Raw genomic sequence first — 20183 nt, forward strand, 5'->3', positions numbered from 1 at the left:
ACCAATAACAATCAGAAGAAGAACACACTTCAGGCTCTTCAACATCATCTTCAAAGTTTTCACTGCAGTCCATTCACTATAAGTGTGCACTGTTATTACATGCTCCCATCATACGACTATGTACAAATACAAGGCAATTTTTTCTGAGTGAATGCACGCTTGCTTGCTGCTCCTTTAAAAAAAACCCGATCAAAATCTGTCCAATTTTGGGAGAGAAAATGGAAAATTGATTTTTTTAGCTCGCTTTGCTGGCTGATTTCCGTGCATTTGCATGCGCCGCTGCTTTGTCTTTGAAGAAGTCATGCACCTTATTGATCATCTCAACGCATCCACGTGGGGTATTCCCCTGTCAGGCTGGCGCTGGCCTGCATGTAGAATCCATGGGCCCTTTGACTGGAAAAGAGTGCACACTGATATGGAATGGACTGTAGTATACTTTCAAGCCTTATCAGGTGAAATACAGGCAAAATCGAATGAACACTTGAAGGACAATGGATTAAGTACAGTAGAGTGGTGATAGAAACAGCACAAGGAAGAAGCGCTAAAATAACAACGGAGAATGCGTGACCCATACACTTAGGCCTCATTTACACGACAACGATTAAAAAACGTTTTTCAATCGTTTTCGAAACGTTTTTGCTGTTTACACGAAAACGATAAGCGTGTAAACTGCAACGCGTTTTCGGCGCAATGGTCACGTGCAATAAGTTGTAGGGACCGGCAGATTCTGCTCGAAAAGGTGGCTGATTCTGCTCGAAAAGCAGTGAAATTGGCAGAACCATACTTCAAAATACAAACCTTATGGCGGGCAATTCCTCGAATTCTGCTCCATTTTTTATCCACATACCAAACATGCATGAAACTTACCAGAAAAAGTACCGAATTCTGCCAATTTTCTGCCGGCAGAATCTGCCAGACCCTAATAAGTTGGCCTGATGCAGGCTGGCGGCGGCATGTTTTGAGTACAAGGCTCGTAGTAGTAAAACGTTTTTGCCGTTTACACGAGAACGAAACGGAACGAAAACGATTGAAACACACTTTGAAGGTCGTTTTTCGTTTGAAACGTTTTTGAAACGTTTTTCAGCATTGTCGTGTAAACGCTCTTATCAAAATCTGTGGAAGCGCATTCTTTTGAAAACGTTTTTGACAAAAACATTTTTCAATCGGTGTCGTGTAAACGAGGCCTTAGAAAGAAATGGGGGAAAAGGTGCTAAATGTGAATCTACTTTAGCTTACAGAAGGGATCGTTGCAAAATTGTTTTGTCCCTGGAGCAAACATCGTTCATTTGGGGGTGAGCCTAAATCGCATGTCGACCAACACTGTTATGCACGTGCCGCTATGCATGCTGTGAATGGAGCTCTGCGTGCATCGAGTGCATGAATAGAAAAAAAAGGTTTCGTTTCACGTTGTTCAGCACTGCTCCGTGGAATTTCAAGTCGGTCGGCCCAAACTTGGCGTCGAAACGCATGCTCGTGACGTGGGCTGGGGCCGACTCACGCTCGACATCCACGCGAGTTTTTTTCCTGAATTTACTCTTACGATCAGGTGGGGATTGGCTGTAATTTTGTCAAAAAAATGTAATACTTTGCCTCTGCGATTTTGAGGTCTTTAGCGGGAATCCGGAGGCACTTGAGTGTAGCTCTCCAAAAATCAATGCTAGCTTTTTTGATTTTCCGTGCTTCTCATAGTGTCACCAGGGGAACGGCGTGCTTCATAAGAACCGTGAAACGAAAGCTCCTTCTGACTGCGCGTCACCTCGAAAAACTGACGTTCACGTTAGAGCGCAAATCACGCGAAACGAAACCTCTCTAATGGCATGCACAAATGCGGCACGTGAATATGTTATGGGCGCCCAGCGCAGTAACAAGCGTACTACTCCCTGTAGCAAGTGCGGCTCAAGTGGATACAAACAGTGAGAATGAGGCACTGGCACAGTGCGACTGGCATTGAAGATAGATGCGTGCATGAATCGTGTGGAGGTGTGAAGTCAAAACAGATTCCAGTGTTGTATACTTCGAAGTAGTACTATGTGCACTGCATTGGCATATGTACAATCTCGAGCTGCAACATTAGAGAGGTTGCGCATAACGAAAATTCATAGCGCTGTAACGAAAAATTTTAATGAAAAAAGCTAACGAATATTCGTTAACCGTGAGGTTGCGCCCAACGCGTGAACTTTTTCGTAGTGGGTCGACGCGTCGCCAGCGCAGGTATGAAGAGTCAAGACAGGGAGTTGTAAAATATCAGTATTTTTGTACTTCAGGTAACGAAAAATATTTTCGTAGATCTGCTCTGTTTCGGTCGTGTTTGGACGGACCTTCGTAGCAACTTTAGTTACTCGAACCCAGACGGTCAAAATCTAACGAATTTTCGTTGTGCGAAACCTCTCTATTGTTCTCTTGCGCAGTTGTGTCCGGTTCCGGTGTTTTTTCAGAGTGGGGAACTTGGTTTCGACTGTGAATTTTCAGTCATGAAGTAGACGACTTTGTTGGGCAGATTTGGAAAGACTCGAAGTCCGGTGTACAGCAATCCGGTCACGATGTAGGAAAATCTCGTGAATGTGGATGTCATCGCCGACAAGTCCAGTCGCAAGACGGAGTAAGTTGTGAATAATGCCAATGAAAAATGGCAGGAAATCAAACATGATGAAGGGCCATTTTAGTATCCCAGTGTACTATAGTATACTGTTATGTGTAGGCAGCATTGCGTGTTACAGACCTTAGATCAATCTTGGGTATAAGTATAGGATATTGACCAAGACGAGGTCTATATGGGAAATATAGGCCGAGTAAAAGACCGAAGTCCGCCGAGGTCTTTTACGAAGAAAAAACCCCCCATTATCACTCTTCAATATCGCCCTCCACTAATTCTTGTGATCCTTAACTGGTCCTATATTACCCATACATGTATCGCCGTAATAGAGAGCTTCCGCATTATGTAAAGTTGAGCAACTTTACGTTAGTGGGTGGGAAAAATCTGTGAATTTGTGAGTTTGCACTCCACTTACGGAAAGTTGTCTACGCAAAGTACATAGATAGGGCTCTGATAACGTAGGCGCTCCGTAAGTGGATTGGGGTACAAATTCATGACTCTCCCCAGGTCGATCCGGTTGTACACTGCCGCATTCGCAGTTGCCAAGGGGCAGCTACGTGATTTGAAACTCCATATGGCGGAACACAGATCCGCATGTTGTTTACGTAAGACTTTCCGTAGATCGACTACGTTTTTTAATAACGTAATTAAGTTACGCGGAACATCTCAAATATCGACCGCTTGAATCCACTGTTTATATGCTGCTGTTGCTGCTGCTGCTGCTACAGCAGCTACTGCTGTGGCTGTAGTTACAGCCCCGCTCGTTGTCAGGAAATGTTTGCTTGTGCTACTTCTCATCCAGTTGACTTCATATTATGACTTTGTATGTTATAATTTTCTTGAGCTCCGGTTTCCCCCTTCATTATAACTCAAGCGCAGTTTTGCGTGTATTGGCTTGTGATTTCCTTTCTTCTGTTTGCTTGGCATTTTATCGCTCCACAGGTACCGGATTCCCAATCTCTCGATTTATCAACACAGGTCACAAGTCCGATCTCACCTCTACAGGTGGCACACATCATAGGACAAAGGAGTCTGTAGTAATCGCTCTTTCCAGAATAATACTAGAGAACAACAAAACTGAAAAACAACTCGTGTCCAAGAAGAGCCGCAATCACCCACCACCGTGGGAGAAGAAAAAACACATTCGCAAAAGCGCGCCAAACTGTGCTGCATGCACGTGCCTTGACAAGTACATGTACCGTCATGCATACGTGGGCCAGAACAAGTCATACAAAGCACGGGAACGTGGGCATGGAACTAGCGTTTTGTACTGAAACAAGAACAGGCACAACATGATACAAATCGCGCGACAAGGTCGCCGCGACACTCCAGCCGACCGGGAATGTACACCGGGAGGTAACTTATAGAGCATAAGCAATGCAGATACACACGCACACGCACACACACACACAACAAGCAGTTAAACAGGCATACAGAGAGTTTTATGTGCTTGTGAGGTCACTGCCAATTGGACCAAGCACCACCTAATCCTCACACTCTGACACGGTCAAACTTATCAGGCGCGTGGGATGTGTACGTGCAGCAACGATACAGCTGTCCACTTTGCAATATTCTGCCGGGCCTTGTCAGTTGCCGCACGAGTTGGTCGCTGGGGGTTTCGGAGACATTCGGAGACGGGACGACTGGAGTGGCTGGAGAGCCAGTAGCAGGGACAGGACTAACAGCAGTCACAGGAGGGCTTGCAGGAGCGGAAGGTGGACCCTTGGAGTGGACCACCACTGCTGATGGGCTGAAGGATACGCTGGTCAAGATTCATTCGGAGACGGGACGACTGGAGTGGCTGGAGTGGCCGGAGAGCCAGTAGCAGGGACAGGACCAACAGCAGTCACAGGAGGGCTCGCAGGAGCGGAAGGTGGACCCTTGGAGTGGACCACCACTGCTGATGGGCTGAAGGATACGCTGGTCAAGACAGCGGCTGGGGACGTCGTGGGGGAGGGCTGTGGGCACTGGATCGACTCGAGTTGGCGATTGCCTCCAGTTCCGCATCTGCTGTGGCGAGTCCGGACGGGTTCTCCCTCTGTAGAACGGTACATGCGTCCCTCAGGACTTCCAGGTCATCATCGAAATCGAACTCCCACTTGTCGAGTTGCTCCAGGCGGTCCTCAACATCCGAGGAAGTCGCCTGTTCGGTCAGATCGCGGATTCTAGCCTGTGTGGCATTGATTTCAGCTGCAAGGCGTTCAGCCTGCTGCCAATCTCGTAGCGGGTAGTGTGGTGATGGAGCGTCTTTTGCAAGCTCCCGGGTTAAATTGTGGCGAAGGCGTGTGAGTCGTCACTTCGTGTTTGCCCTACACTTTACAAGCTGGGCGATAGTCTCCATCACTCTGGTCGGAATTCACTAAATAAACTGAGGAAAATCTCTGGTCACTAAAGCACCATGTCGAAAGCTTAGGATTCCCAATCTCTCGATTTATCAACACAGGTCACAAGTCCGATCTCACCTCTACAGGTGGCACACATCATAGGACAAAGGAGTCTGTAGTAATCGCTCTTTCCAGAATAATACTAGAGAACAACAAAACTGAAAAACAACTCGTGTCCAAGAAGAGCCGCAATCACCCACCACCGTGGGAGAAGAAAAAACACATTCGCAAAAGCGCGCCAAACTGTGCTGCATGCACGTGCCTTGACAAGTACATGTACCGTCATGCATACGTGGGCCAGAACAAGTCATACAAAGCACGGGAACGTGGGCATGGAACTAGCGTTCTGTACTGAAACAAGAACAGGCACAAACATGATACAAATCGCGCGACAAGGTCGCAGCGACAAGGTCGTCGCGACAAGGTCGCCGCGACACCCTCGGTCTCAGGTGCTCTCACATTTGTGCAATTGTTGATTTTGCTCCTGAATTGTCCTCCCTGTTGCTTTGCTACCATCCTCCTCCTTCCTCCACCTTTTTTTTCTTAATTGGCCTCATTATGGCATTCCCTTCCATGTAATTGGGCTTGTAGCCCATGTGTACTTGCGAATTCAAATAAAAATATACATACATATCGACCACTTTGGGTTTCATCGATTGACGAATCTGGACTGAGTGCGAACAGGCGGTGTAGTCCGAGCAACGCTAGCCCAATCGAAAAAAACAAGGGTGCAGTACGCAACATGTACACATATCGTACAAAGATTCTGTGAAGGCTGTCAAAAAACATCAAAGTCCATTTCCACTCCAGCCACTCCCGGTTTGGGCGGATTCCACTCCAAGTACACCTACTCCGGATCCGGCCAATCGATCACGCTCAGCTCACTCGGAGCGCACTTGCTCGGGATTCGCCCAATCGATTACTAGTATGCCCTTAGGCATTGTAATCTTTAGACTTTGGAGGGAGTTAGAAATTTTCTCTTCATTTCAAAAAGAAAATTTGAGATAAAGGAGAAAAAGAAAGGGAACAAGTAGGATTCGAACCCACAACAGTATGAACCTCAAGCAACTCCTTATACCACCAAGCCACTGTGCTGCAGATGCTGAACACCGTCCTTCTGACAGTCTAATACCCAAAGTAGGCAACATCCTATGTACATTCATAGTACAAATGCAATACTAAAAAGGCTAAAATAGCTCCTTAAGGATCAGGAAATAAATGCGACTTGCGTGTCAAGTAGAAATTTTTTCACAATATGGACTCTTCCTACCATGGTACAGCAGGTCAGTGCAGTTTACCAGTAGAGTATGGCACTAGGAGCATGGACTTGTACTTTTTCGTGATCCTTCAGAATTCGAATATTGGTCCATGGGCTAAAAAAAGTGTTATTTTTCGTTGGCTGAGCGTAGCGAATGAAACAAAAAATGTATTTTTTGCCAGCATTTTCACCATAGTTACGGCACTAGGATTGCGTCAGCTGGTTTTTTGTCAGTGTTCTCAAACTTTTCTCTTCATCGTGGTCTTTCTCTTTTCGTTGTAGTTTCCCACCCGCCCTCCTCTTTATTCCCACATGGGATAGGTCCTGCAGGCTACGTTTTGTTCATTTATCTTATGGGGTTATTCTAACTGGTTTTTCCTCAGGGTTGTGCCTCCGCTGGGGTCCTGAGGTTTTTTCCGCCAGCTTCGGGCTGGTTAATTATCCGGCGGCCCCATTCACCACAGTGGTTCACTTTTTGTATCATGTTGGTCTGGTACACACTTTTACATGTATATGCGTGAGGTGGCATGCCCTTCTTCTTGCTCATGTATACACCACGCTAAGCTCTTCCATCTTCCACCGTGAGTGAGCAAAGACCACACTACTACTGTGATCTGTATCTTTCTGTTGTGTGTGGGTGTATCTGCGGTGTACGCAGAGGCCAGCTAGCTGGCAAAAACGAACATGTTTTACTGGATATTTTATCCCCAAACAGCATTATTTCATATAATAAGCCCATGGGCTTATGTATAGGATATTGACCAAGACGAGGTCTATACCGTAATTCCACGCATATAAGCCCATGGGCTTATATGCGTGGAATTACGGTATAGACCTCGTCTTGGTCAATATCCTATACATATGCAAGCCTTGGCTTCGCCTCAGTTTGTATATAAGTATATATTTCCCATATAATCAACTCAGGCGGAGAGCCAAGGATTAATTAATCTATCATTTGAGGGATGTATCTACTGTGCGAATGCAGTTAGCTTTTTTGAGCTCCGCAGTTTTCGCAGGTTTTGCAGTAGCCAGCCGGCAGTAGGCCGGTCTGGAGAAGGGTAGGTACTGGATAGTTAATTAGTAATAGATAGTTCATTAGGTAGCAGCCTAGCAGTAGCATTTAGTGGGCCGAGATGTCCCGATCTGGAAAAACCGCCATTCGCGGGATGACCGAGTCGGAGATCAAACTGTTGAGTTCCCTCCCAGGAATTGAGACTTCTGTCGTAGAACTAGTCACAACACTGTCCTCCCTCGTGTCACAGTCGGCCGACCGGGAGACACGCCTGCTGAACAAGATCGACCTGTTGACGAAGCAAGTGAATGCACTCAGTGAGGATGTTGTTTCACTCAAAGAAGCCGCCATTGTTTCGGCGAGTGTCTCTCCCCAGGCCCAGTGCCAGCGTACGAGCAAGACATCCCGTAGACGCTCAGCCAGGAAAGCTGGCCGTGCAGCTACGGGCACCAATGACCCCAGTAACTGTATGAGTACTACAACTGCACACCGTAGCGTCTGTGACGGCGTCAGTGACACTGACGACACTGAAAGCAGTGATCAGGAAGCTACACACCCTGCAGCAGGTAAAGGCTCCAAGCTCCAGCAGGCCAAGCGCAATGACGGAAGAAGTAAAGCCATCCTGGATGTCATTGCAGATGACAGTTGGCAGTTGGTGTCAGCGGAGCCACCCAGGCCAAAGAAAGCCATGTTGTACGTTGGGAATCTGAGCGAGTCCTGCACTGAGGAGAGTCTAGCAGCTTTCGTGAAACAAAGGTCAGCCAAGGCTGGAGCAGAGACCACTGTGCATGACTGCAGCATGCACAGAGCAGAAAATGGAAAGGTGTCAGCACGACTAATGGTTGAAGCAAGTGCCCTCTTGCTTGTTGTATCCCCAAACTTCTGGCCAAGACCTCTGTACGCCAGACCATGGCAGTTTAAAGACCGTGACCAACATCAGAATGCAGCATCACAAGACAATCTTGGCAGCAGCAATGGTAAACATTCCACCACAGATCCGACCAGTGATAAAGAATGATGGCAGCACTGGGTGACCCTAATTCTCCAACAGCACTCGAACCTAATCCTAATGCCGCCCCATCTATTCCGGGTCTTTTCACTAGACATCTCAACCCTAATGCCATACCATTTACACCACGGTCCCATCAAGGCGCCCCAGCAAATTCCTGGGTACGCTTTGGCTTCATCAACATTTGTAGCCTTCGGCACAAAGTCGACGCCCTGGAGCAGCTGATCGCGGACCAGTGCTGGGACATAGTCGGTGTTGCTGAAACATGGCTTGATGGCACAGTGTCTGATGGAGAAATCCGGATCCCAAACTTCAGTATTGCCCGTCAGGACCGTGCCGGTGGAAGAGGAGGTGGAACATGTATCTACTTCAGGTCGACCCTCCCCGTGAAGCCTCGCCCGGATTTGACGGCGGATGATGTAGAGTGCACCTGGATCGAGCTTAAAGGTGCCCGGGCGCCTCATCTCTTAGGGTGTGTGTACCGGCCGCCAAGTGAAACAGTTGCGTTCTGGCCCAGACTAGAGACTGTCTTACAGGCAGCCACCAACAACACCGGATCGGTCACTATGATGGGCGACTTCAATGTAAATGCTGACCCAGTTTCTCCTGGCCCACAATTGCGCCACATGCATGACACGTGTGGAAGCTATGGACTGCAGAACGTTGTGACAGCACCAACTCGTGCTCTGCCCCAATGTGTGCGTGGAACCATACTAGATCTAGTCTTGGTCAACCATGCCAGCTTAACATCCTGGAACATCGTACCATGTGACATCAGCGATCACTTTGCTGTGAGTGCTTCACTCAGCTGTGCTACTGAAGTAAGCCAGCCAGCGAGTTCGCTCCTCACTAGGCAGCTGCACAGAGTGGATATAGCAGCTCTCCGCGCTGACCTGCTTGCAGCAGACCTTCACATTTTTCCTCCACATGCGAGCGTCGACGATATGTGGTCCACTTGGCACGCTAGCATAATGCGTGTACTGGACCATCATGCCCCGATGACCCCAGTTAAGAAGCGTTCCAGAAGAAGGCCATGGCTTAACAGAGACACTTACCAGCTAACGATGGCAAAGAACAGGCTGCACCGAAGATGGCTGCGAGACCGGGCTAACATAGCATTATTCCACCAGTACAAACGTGCTCGAACGGCGGCAGCAAACCTTGTCAGACGGAGGAAAAACCAGTACTTCAGTGATGAATGTGTTGTCAACAATCGCAATCCAAGGAAGATGTGGTCCCTGTTAAACTCCATCACTGGCAGAGGAGGAAGCAAGCAAGACCCTGCATGTGATGTGAACAAGGTCAGCGTGGCATTTAGCAACATTGTAACTGACCCTGATCGGCCAGCCCACTTGCCATTACCGAATGGACCCCCAGCTGAACACTCACTCAGCTGTCTGGGAACAGCATCTTATGCTGCTGTGAATAAGCTTCTGCAAGCGATAATTCCGGTGAAGGCAACTGGCAGTGATGGAATACCTGGGCTGCTTCTCAAATCCTGCAGTGATATCCTCACGCCATCCCTCACACGGATCTTCAATGAGTCTCTTGAAACGGGCATTGTACCTTCTGCCTTCAAGAAGGCCCTGGTCCGGCCTCTGTACAAGTCTGGAGACCCAACATCACCCGGGAACTATCGTCCAGTATCCCTGCTGCCGATTGCCTCAAAGCTGCTAGAGAAGCTCGTGCAGCGGCAGCTTGTGGCATTCCTCGATGAACACAATGTTCTACCACCGACCCAATTTGCCTTCAGGAAGGATCACTCCACTGAAGATGCACTTGTGCTACTAACGGATGGTGTTCTCACTGCAAAGGACTCTGCATTGCCTTGCTGCATCTGCCTACTTGACATGTCAAAGGCGTTTGACAAAGTCAGTCACCCTACGCTGCTGCAGGACTTGTTCGACATTGGCGTTTCTGGAACGACATTAAGTTGGTTTGCCAACTATCTCAGCCATCGAACCCAGCAAGTGCGCATTGGAACCCAGGACGGACCCTGTAATGCATGCACATGCGGTGTTCCACAGGGATCCGTTTTAGGACCAATCTTGTTCAGTGTATACACGCGCGGCATACCAGAGGTTGCTGGTGACGTGCCCACAGTACAGTTTGCGGATGACATTGGCTTGTACTTCAGCCACCGGCTGCCTACTGAATGCTCCGCGGCGCTTACCCGGGCAGTATCTGCAGTGGCTGACTGGCTAGAGGATCGCAACCTCATCCTGAACTCCACGAAGAGCCAAGTCCTGAGCATGCACAGTGAAGCCATTCCTGTAAATTGCAATGGGACTAGTTTGCCAGCAGCAAGCACTGCGAAGTACCTCGGAGTTCTGCTGGACAGCTCCCTCAACTGGCAGAAACACGTGGACAGCATCGCCAAGAAAGCATCTCAGAAGATCGGGGCGCTCTGGCGATCTAGGCGAGCATTAAGTCTGAAGGCCCGTACACAGTTCATGAAGTCCATCATCATGCCTGATCTGCTGTACGGGTCGACAGCATTTTTCGCCTGCCTGCGACAGGAGCAAGTCTCTCGCTTGCAAGTTCTCCAGAACCGAGCTGCCAGGGCAGTGTTTGGCCAGCCACCCCGCTCTCATGCTCAACCCCTCCTGACCAGCTTGCAGCTCTACAGCATTCAGGAGCTGCACAAGCAGAAGATGCTGAGGTTTGTGTGGCGTTGCCAGCACAACCGAGCCAGCCCAGCCCTCCAGGACAAGTTTCGAAGTGCTCATGGAAACACCACCCGCCTCCAGCAAGGACAGGGTTTGCGCCTGCCGCTAGCCCGGTCAGCAGCAGGGACATCCCGTCCATCGCACTGTGGTGCCATCCTCTGGAACACCCTCCCCAGCGAAGTTCGCCTACTCAATCGTCCCAGAGAATTCGCCGTAGCTGCACTGCCCTTCACGCTGGTGGGCTAGATCTGCAAACTCCGTGAATTCTCCCGCCTTCTGTGTTCACAGTCCCACACTCCCCTTGGAGTAGTCTGCACGGCGCTGCTGCTGCTGCTGTTGCTGCTGTTGTTGTTGTTGTTGTTGTTGTTGTTGTTGTTGTTGTTGCTGTTGTTGCTGTTGTTGCTGTTGTTGTTGTTGTTGTTGATAGTGTTGTTGTTGTTGTTGTTGTTGTTGCTGCTGCTGCTGCTGCTGCTGCTGCTGCTGCTGCTGTTACAGCAGCTACTGCTGCGGCTGTAGTTACAGCCCCTCTCGTTGTCAGGAAATGTTTGCTTGTGCTACTTCTCATCCAGTTGACTTCTTATTATGACTTTGTACGTTATAATTTTGTTGAGCTCCGGTTTTCCCCTTCATTCTAACTCAAGTGCAGTTTAGCGTGTATTGGCTTGTGATTTCCTTTCTTCTGTTTGCTTGGCATTTTATCGCTCCACAGGTACCCCCGGTCTCAGGTGCTCTCACATTTGTGCAATTGTTGATTTTGGTCCTGAATTGTCCTCCCTGTTGCCTTGCTACCGTCCTCCTCCTTCCTCCACCTTTTTTTCTTTTCTTAATTGGCCTCATTATGGCATTCGCTTCCATGTAATTGGGCTTGTAGCCCGTGTGTACTTGCGAATTCAAATAAAAATATACATACATACATACAATTGATAAGAAGAAAAGAAAAGAAGAAAAGAGTAACTGCTGGTGTTAGTGGATATTATCGCGTAACTTGTAGCTGTAGGTCCTCTTTTCTTCGAATTGACAGCATGGTACAAGGGCGGAGGAAATGCTGTCATAAATTCATCGCACATTGTACTTACTTTTTGCTGACCTTTGCTATGAATACAATGCTTTACATGTGCCACAACATGCACCTTCACATAAATACAATCCATATGATATGCATATCATTTTTTTGTCAGATCTGCATAAGAAGAACTCCGGATAAGACAAAAAACTTGTTCAGTCCCTTGAAGTTTGCCCTAATGAGGTTTGACCGTAGGTCGAATCTATCCGCCAAGTACCGTAATCATTGCCCGCGCTGTTGTGAATATTGCACTATGCGCGCCACAGTACGAGTACAGTAGTCAGTACAGTTGGTCATCGCTCATGAGCTCGTGACCTCGGACTCACGGAAATCGACCGTACATCATTTATATCTACTAGTAGATCTACGTGCAGTGCAAGTCATGTAGCAAAACGTAGTGTGCAGACTCTGCATGCATGCACCGCGAACTACTGTGTTAGCACACATTCAGTACAGTCAGGCCTAGTTTACCCGACAATGATTGAAAAACGTTTCCACTCCGTGTTTGAAACGTTTTTGCTGTCCACATGAAAACGATAAGCGTTTTTCGGCGCGCAATGGTCACGTGTGATAAGTTGGCCTGGCGACGGCATTTTTAGAGCGGGAAATTCGGTACTCACTCGTTCTTTTTCTTATTTCCCGCTACACCATTCTGGCATTTCCATGGTAGAGGAACGCTTTGGCCGTTTACACGTACGAGAACGAAACGGAACGAAAATGATTAAAAAACACTTTGAAGACCGTTTTTGATTTGAAACGTTTTTGAAACGTTTTTCAGCGTTCAAGTGTAAACGCTCTTGTCAAAATCTGTGGAGGTGTGTTTGTTTGAAAACGTTTTGGCAAAAAAGGTTTTTCAATTGTTGTGTAAATGAGGTCTCAGTGCACGGGCAAAAGCGTACAGCGTACAACACAGTCCGTGTTCGAACAGCAACCTTAAGAGTTCCTTCGTTTGTTTTCAAATTTATCGACCGAATATTCGAACTTCCGTTTGTTCGTTTCACTCCTAAAATAAAATTGAAGCACTGACTGTCTCTGGCTCAAATCAGTCAAACTCGCCATTGAGCGTTCAGAGATGAATCATAATCATTGCAACAGAATTCTCTGGAACGAAGCTATCTGCGAATGCGGGATACATGTGCAATACAAAGGTGTATACAGAAAAGGTCAGACTTGAAGTGCCTTTGCAAGATGGACATTGCTAATGTTGCATGCAGATGCATGACTTACCATCGCAATGCAAAGGACTACCGCTCCAATCTCCAGTCTGCAAGCACGTCCTTTCTGTATCACCTTGACTGATGTTGAATCCAATCATACATGCAAATGATGTAGTGCTGTTGAACAGTGTACTTGGGACATTGGTGAGTATAGAGTTATTACCAGTTGATGGCATGCCACAGTCCACAATACTACACTTTGGAATTGGAGAAGACCAATTTCCGGTGGCATCACATTTGGTTACAATGGACCCATTCACCTCATAGCCAATATTGCAGTAGAAGTTGATCTCATGATCGTACCGGTTAAGCCCAGTTATATTTGTTTGGTTGTAGGAGCCATTTGGTAGGTCTATAGGACCCAGGGCGGAACAATTGATGGCTAAACAAGTTGGTGGAATTGCTGGAATCCAAGAACCATTGCTGTTACATGTTAGATTCCTTGGTCCTATTAGGTTGTATCCAGGAGAGCAGTAGTATGTGACCGTAGAGTTGATGTTAAATCTAACATCTCCTGTTTTGTAGGTCCTCCATATTACGGCATGAGAAAGGGGGTTGGTGGTGTTTGGGTATGAAAATTGAGGGTGCCTACATTCTAGACAAAACAAGGAGAACATGAAGAGAATGCATACAAGCATGTTCCATCCGTAGAGGGCTCAATTTGCCGAAAGCACAGAGCGGAATACACAGAGAGAATCAATTTTTTCGTCTGGTTATAGACTGATTCAGCTTATGAAACTCAGAGTAACAAAACAGCAACTGATCGTTCTTCTGTCTGTGTATGCGAGCATGTATAATAGCATGCATATCACCCACAGGCACATCTAGCCAGTGGAAGTTGGGGTTGCCGAGCTGCTGCGGCTGCATCATATCAAGTGTTTAGTAACAGAATTTGTAATCTGCGAAATGTTTGCGACAATGCATTTATACCAGGAGGCCCCGCAAAGCAGGATTATTGACAATTCTGTTCCAATGCTGTTAAATGGCAGGCAGTGCAAGAGATTAAGCAATCTGCCGATAAGTGTTAGAGAGGCAAATGATCCTAACTAAAAAGTTTGATTTGCTTCCAAAGTGACCGGTTAGAGATTTTATCGCTCTGGATTGGAGGTGTCTCTCTGCAGATTGAGAGCCGATTTTGATTTGAAGTTTTGGATATTGGCTTCGTGGACCACTAGCCGGCCAGTTGTGGACACGCCATTACTGTGGATTATTTCCTTCCCTCGATATTGCAGCGTGAAAGAGGCTGGCTTGGCTTTTCAGTGGCCATTGTTTGCTTCGTCTTGCTGTGTCTTCTTCCTCCTGCGCTACCGAGGTCGGTCCCAGGCGTGAAGGCGTTGCTGGCGCTAGCCAACGCTAGCCAACGCCCGAACACTTCCTGCTGGAGTGGTGTTCAGAGTCAGTCACGTGATGGCGCTAGATCTCAATATTGACCTGGCGATCCTGGAGTTTTCGCAGCTTCAGAAACTAGCTGAGCAGAAGGACATACCTAATTCATGTGACCTAGCACGCCCAGACTTGGCTGCTACTCTGTGCGAAAATGGTATTGGCACTTATCCCCCAGGTTTGGCGCCCAGCCAATTCCCTGCCTGTGGTGAGAAGTGCCTGCCATCAATGGTACCTTGCCTTGAGAAACTTCAGGATTGCATCGCCAGTCTAACACGTGAACTTGCTGCAGTTTCAGCAACCAGAGATGCAGAGCTAACGAGCTTGCGAAATGATTAACTATCCACACGGGAAAAGGTGAACCAGTTGGAGAACGTTGTTGGCTGTGGTGTGTTAGTCCAGCCTTGCAGAACTCAGAAGACCATGGATCTGGCTGGAGCAGCTCAATGCTCACATACGTCATCCCTCCAAAGCGACAAAGCATCAACAGTAAAAGAGAATGGACAGCTAGCCAAGACACCAGACGTTCCTAGACCATATGCCCAAGTTCTAGCAAATGGGCTCATGGCTGAAACTTCTAGTAGTGCCAGTACTGCCGATAAGGACGACGTATCCTTTCAACCTGTCATGTCAACCAGGAGGATGACACGGATCCAACCTCACCCTACTGAAATAGAAGAGGTTGGACTCCCTGCAAACAAACAGGCAAAGGAAGAAGCACCACAAAGAAATCCCATCCGTCGCCAGGTATCATCACGTTACGCCAAACCGAACCAGAATGTCCCTGGTTCAGTTCCGTCTCTGGATGCTGCACCCCGCAGTCCGCGAAAGGTCTTCTACTTGGGAGATATTCCGTTTGGTTGTGAGGCAGCAAGTATAGCAGACTGGTGCAGGGAACGCGGTGTTGAAATAGTGCAGTGCTTAATATACTCCTCCGAGTATTTTCGAACTGCCTCCGCCAGAGTGACTGTCGAGGGTAAGGATGCCGATACTGTATGCTGGCACACCTTCTGGCCAAACACAATGGGTCATACCGTGAGGGAATGGCGTTTCTATTCTGACCAGCCCACCGGACAATATCTCTCACAATGAATAGTAACCTTGTCTTCCCCAACACTACTGGAACACTGAATCCACTGGCCCGTCCCTTTTATCCTCCCATCCATACTGCCCTTACCATCCTTTCCCTCAACTGCCGCTCAGTGGTCAACAAAGTAGCGGAACTCACTGTTATGTGCAACATCTACTCTCCGGAGGTTATATGTTTGTGTGAAACATGGTTGTCCCCTGCCAACCTCTTCTCATTGGCAGGCTACACAGTTCATCGATGGGATCGTCCCACCTCTAATATTCGATCTGCCAATCCTACCAGAGGTTATGGTGGGGTAGCCATACTGGTGAAAGATGGCTCCTTTACATCGGTGAAGCCTCTGGCAAATCTTCAGCAACCGGGCTTGGAGGCCATCTGGCTTGAGCTTCGCACAGCCAACTCACCCCAACGTCCACTCATAGTCTGCGCCACCTACCGACCTCCTGGTGGTACCTTGGCGGATATCCAGGCCTATTCTGATGGTCTGGAAGACTGCCTTCTGTCACTTAATCTACCTGTATCCACACTACTTCTCACCGGTGACTTCAATGCCCAAAATTCGAGCTGGTGGGCTGGTGATCGGACAACCCCGGTGGGTCAGTGCCTTGAGACCGCCTTCAGGTGCTTCGGATTAGAGCAACTGGTCAACTTCCCTACGCACTGGAGCCCAAGTGGCCGGTCATCTTGCTTGGACATCATCGTCACAAATTCACCCCAGCAGTTCCTCTCCGTTGATTCAGCCGCTCCACTGGGTAGCTCTGACCACGTGCAGCTCATCTGTCGAGTCCGTCTCCCTGTCACGTCCAAAAATCCAACCCTACAACATCACTTCCTCCCAACATCTACCCCTACACCCCCAGGTTATAATTTCAAGTTGGTGCCACGTTGCGTATGGGATGACCTGAATGCTGAACTTGCTGATGTACACTGGAAATGTCACCTCCGCAGCTCACACGTGGATGACGCTCTTTCGTCTTTCCACTCTATTCTTAGCAGGGCCGTGGAGAAGCACCTCGGGGACTTCTCCCGGCGTCCACTCTCCCCCTCATGCCGACGTTTAGGTCAGCCACCTTGGGTTGATGCCCCCCTCCGTACCGCCATTAAGGCAAAGCACGATTTCTACAGTGTGTGTAAGAAATACCCAACCCAGCTTAACATGCATGTATATCGATCTCAACGGAACTTGGTGAAGAGTCTGACTCGATGGATATACCGGGGATACATTCGGTCCGTACAAGCTACGCTGCAGGACAAAAACCGCCCATCACTGTTTCAGTTTGTGAGCAAATTAAAAAATCATAAAGTATCTCGTGACATCCCGACACTCACCATTAGTTCTACGCAGCAGGCTACTACCTCTTCAGCTAAAGCCACTGCATTGAACTCTCAGTTCGCCTCAGTGGCCGTGCCTGATGACCCTTCTCTACCCATTCCCCCCATTGCCGAGGAGTCGGGTGAGGCTGACCGCCTCATATCTGTCTTTACTACGACTGCTGCCATCCGACGTTACATTCAAAAGCTCCCGTCTGACAAGGCGCCAGGCCCAGACGGCATCACTAATCTGGTATTAAAGTCCCTTGCGCCCTCAATAGCATACCCCTTATGTCTGATTTTCAACCTATCATTCCGCACTGGTCGTTTTCCCTCTGCATGGAAAACAGCTAATGTTATACCGATCTACAAGAAAGGGTCCCGCCACGAAGCATCAAACTACCGTCCGATATCTCTACTGTCCTGTGTTTCCAAACTCTGCGAGCGCGTTTTCTACCACCAATTGTACTGTCATGTCTCGTCACGTTTGAGTTCAGCTCAGTCCGGATTTCGCAGAGGCGATTCTACCACCCTCCAACTGACGCGCCTGGTGCAATTAGTGTGTCGACATCGGGATGCTGGAGATCTAGTCGGGATCTGTTTTTTCGATCTTGCCAAGGCCTTCGATACCGTCTGGCACCGGGGGCTCTTGGCCAAGCTTCGTGGATCATTTACTGTAGACGGCAATCCCCTGCTATGGCTGACATCTTAACTTACTGGGCGAACGCAGTACGTCACGGTACATGGGACGTCCTCAGCCGACACAACAGTACTATCCGGAGTTCCCCAGGGTTCCATCCTCGGCCCCCTTCTTTTTATCTTATACGTCAATGATCTGCCCGCAGCTGCCCCGGGCACATCACTATTCGCAGACGACACAACGCTCCTACGGGCATCTCCTAACATCACTGGCCTGATGAGTAACCTAGCTAACGGGATTCAAAGAGTAATTTCCTGGATGTCGTCTTGGCGGTTATCGCCTAATCTGTCTAAAACTAAAATCATGCTCTTTCCTTCTCAGCCTGATGTTCCGCCCCTCCTCCATCCCACTTTCCCCCAGCCTATAGACATAGTCTCCAGCCATAAGCATCTTGGCATTTTCATTGACTCTAATCTTTCATGGGAACCCCACATCGATTACATATGTAAACGATCAAGTTCATCTTTAGGAATCCTCTCTTCTCACTGTTACCATCTCCCAATCTCTTGTAAACTCCTCTTTTACTCAGCTTACATACGCCCCATTTTTGATTATGCAGATACTGCTTGGGCTGGAATTTCCACAACCCGTGCTGCCAAGCTCGAAATTCAGCACAAAAAAGTTCTAAAAATCCTCCTCCGAAAACCCCGCATGCTCCCATCTTCCACCCTTTATGCCCTTGCTCACACTACCCCTTTGTCTAAGAGACGTAATTCACATCTTGTCACCCTTATCCATTCTCTCACATTCAATCTGTGTCCACCTCACCTCCACTGTTTCAACTGGTTTTCTTCCCGTAGCACGAGAAACTCCCTTTCCCTTCCGAAACCCAAGTCCTCCTTTCTACTTCACTCTCCCCTTTTCACTGCGTACTCTGCGTGCCTGGCACTTCCCCAAGAAGCTAAGGACCTTTCTTCCCTCCGCCTTTTTAAGAGCCTTGTCGCACCTTGACTTTGATTTTGTGTTTCTCATTTTGTTGCAATCACTACTTATCCATGCCGGTCCCTTTTTTTCTTCTCCTCCCCTTGTCCCTTCCTTGCCGTGGTTGGCTAACACCCTCTCTCTTTGTATTGGCCGGTGTTCTCACTGTGCTATGAGATGCTGTAATAAATAAATAAATAAATAAATAAATAAATGCTGCTGTGCCCTTGTAGGACAATGGCTGTGAACAGACAGTCAAATGACTGCTGGTACCGGAAGGTCCTGCTCTATGCTGGGCCCAATTGGCCCGGCTGCTGGACACAATGCGTCTATGCTGGGACCATGTGGTCCTGTTGCTGCGCAGCGCGTGCTACCAGTGCTTGAAAGCTCATGCAGAGAATTGCTCCAAAGCGCATTCAGCTGAGAGAATTTGCCTGCTTCGCCACCCTTTTCTGGAGGTGCTAGAACTTAGAATTGGGTTGTGATATTTCGGAGCAATATTATTTGGCTTTAGTCGTAGACGCCATTATTTGACTTGCAGACGTCCTTGCAAAGGTCCTTCCACTCCCCTCTGCCCTGTGCAATCTCCCGGAGGGAGAGGAGATCAGACAACGTCTTGAGTCCCCTCCGCCCCACTCTCTGCAGGTCACGGGATAGCACGATAGGCAGAGTCGTTCTTGGCCGTCCTCTCCACACTGTTTCCTTCACCTGGTAGTAGTTAATCATAGCCGCCACAGCAGGACATCCGTCAGGCATGCGCAGTATATGGCCAAAGAGTCTCCATCTGGCTAGGCGAACAAAGTTAGATATCGGTTGTGCTTTGCACCTCTTGTAGAGAGCAGCATTGCTTATTGTTTGTGGCCACCTAATACCGATGAGACTACGCAACTGCCTGCGGTGAAACGAATCCAGTTGGGCCTCGGCCACTGAAGTGGGTGCCCAGGTGCCGCTGTTGTACAGTAAGACTGGCATCACGAATGCGTTGTACAGCCTCAGTCTCAATTCCTCACGCACTAATGTTCTCCGTTTCCAAAGACTGTACATTGCTCTGTAGGACGCTGTGGCGAGCTGTTTTCGCCTGGTGATGTCTTCGTCGTCACCAATCAGAGAACCTAACTTTTTCGTCATTCTCCATTCTTCCGAGACTCGATCCTGCTGCCGGGTGAGTTTTGTGTGTTCGGTCTTCTCTGCGTTGACATGGAGATTCCATTGCCTGAGAACTGTTGCGGCAAGAGGTTCAAGCTGTGCTAGCCAAGCAGATGAGGTACTCACAAAATCGGTGTCGTCCGCGTAGATGATGTCGATTGGTAGAGTGCTATCAGCAGGACAGCGAGGTGGGGCTGTGGCGAGGACATCGCGCAGTGCTGCGTCTAGATAGACTACAAATAGCACAGGGGAAAGTGAGTCTCCCTGTGGAGTGCCAATTGTTGTGTGGAAAGGGGTAGACTCAAACCTCCAAGTCGAACACTCAGCGTCTTGTTAGCGATGAGCAACCTATGCCGAATATAGCCAAAATTAAATAGCTGCCGAACTTCTATATACTTCAGTATTTACAGTACATGGTTCCATTTTT

General features: G+C 48.4%; 1 protein-coding gene across 2 annotated transcripts in view; it reads right to left on the reverse strand.

Annotated features, from left to right (window-relative positions):
• The window catches only part of LOC135808536 (sushi, von Willebrand factor type A, EGF and pentraxin domain-containing protein 1-like), a 105733-nt gene that overhangs the window by 69862 nt on the left and 15688 nt on the right, over positions 1 to 20183 (reverse strand). Inside the window, exon 4 of one of the 2 annotated variants that reach the window (XM_065321739.1) lies at positions 13216 to 13800. The exons of the other annotated variant lie outside the window; for it this stretch is intronic. Coding sequence (XP_065177811.1) covers positions 13216 to 13800 — 585 coding nt within the window. The remainder of the gene's footprint in view (positions 1 to 13215; positions 13801 to 20183) is intronic. 2 annotated transcript variants of the gene reach the window in all.

Source organism: Sycon ciliatum, chromosome 2 (assembly GCF_964019385.1).
Source record: "Sycon ciliatum chromosome 2, ocSycCili1.1, whole genome shotgun sequence".
NCBI classification, from domain to species: domain Eukaryota; kingdom Metazoa; phylum Porifera; class Calcarea; order Leucosolenida; family Sycettidae; genus Sycon; species Sycon ciliatum.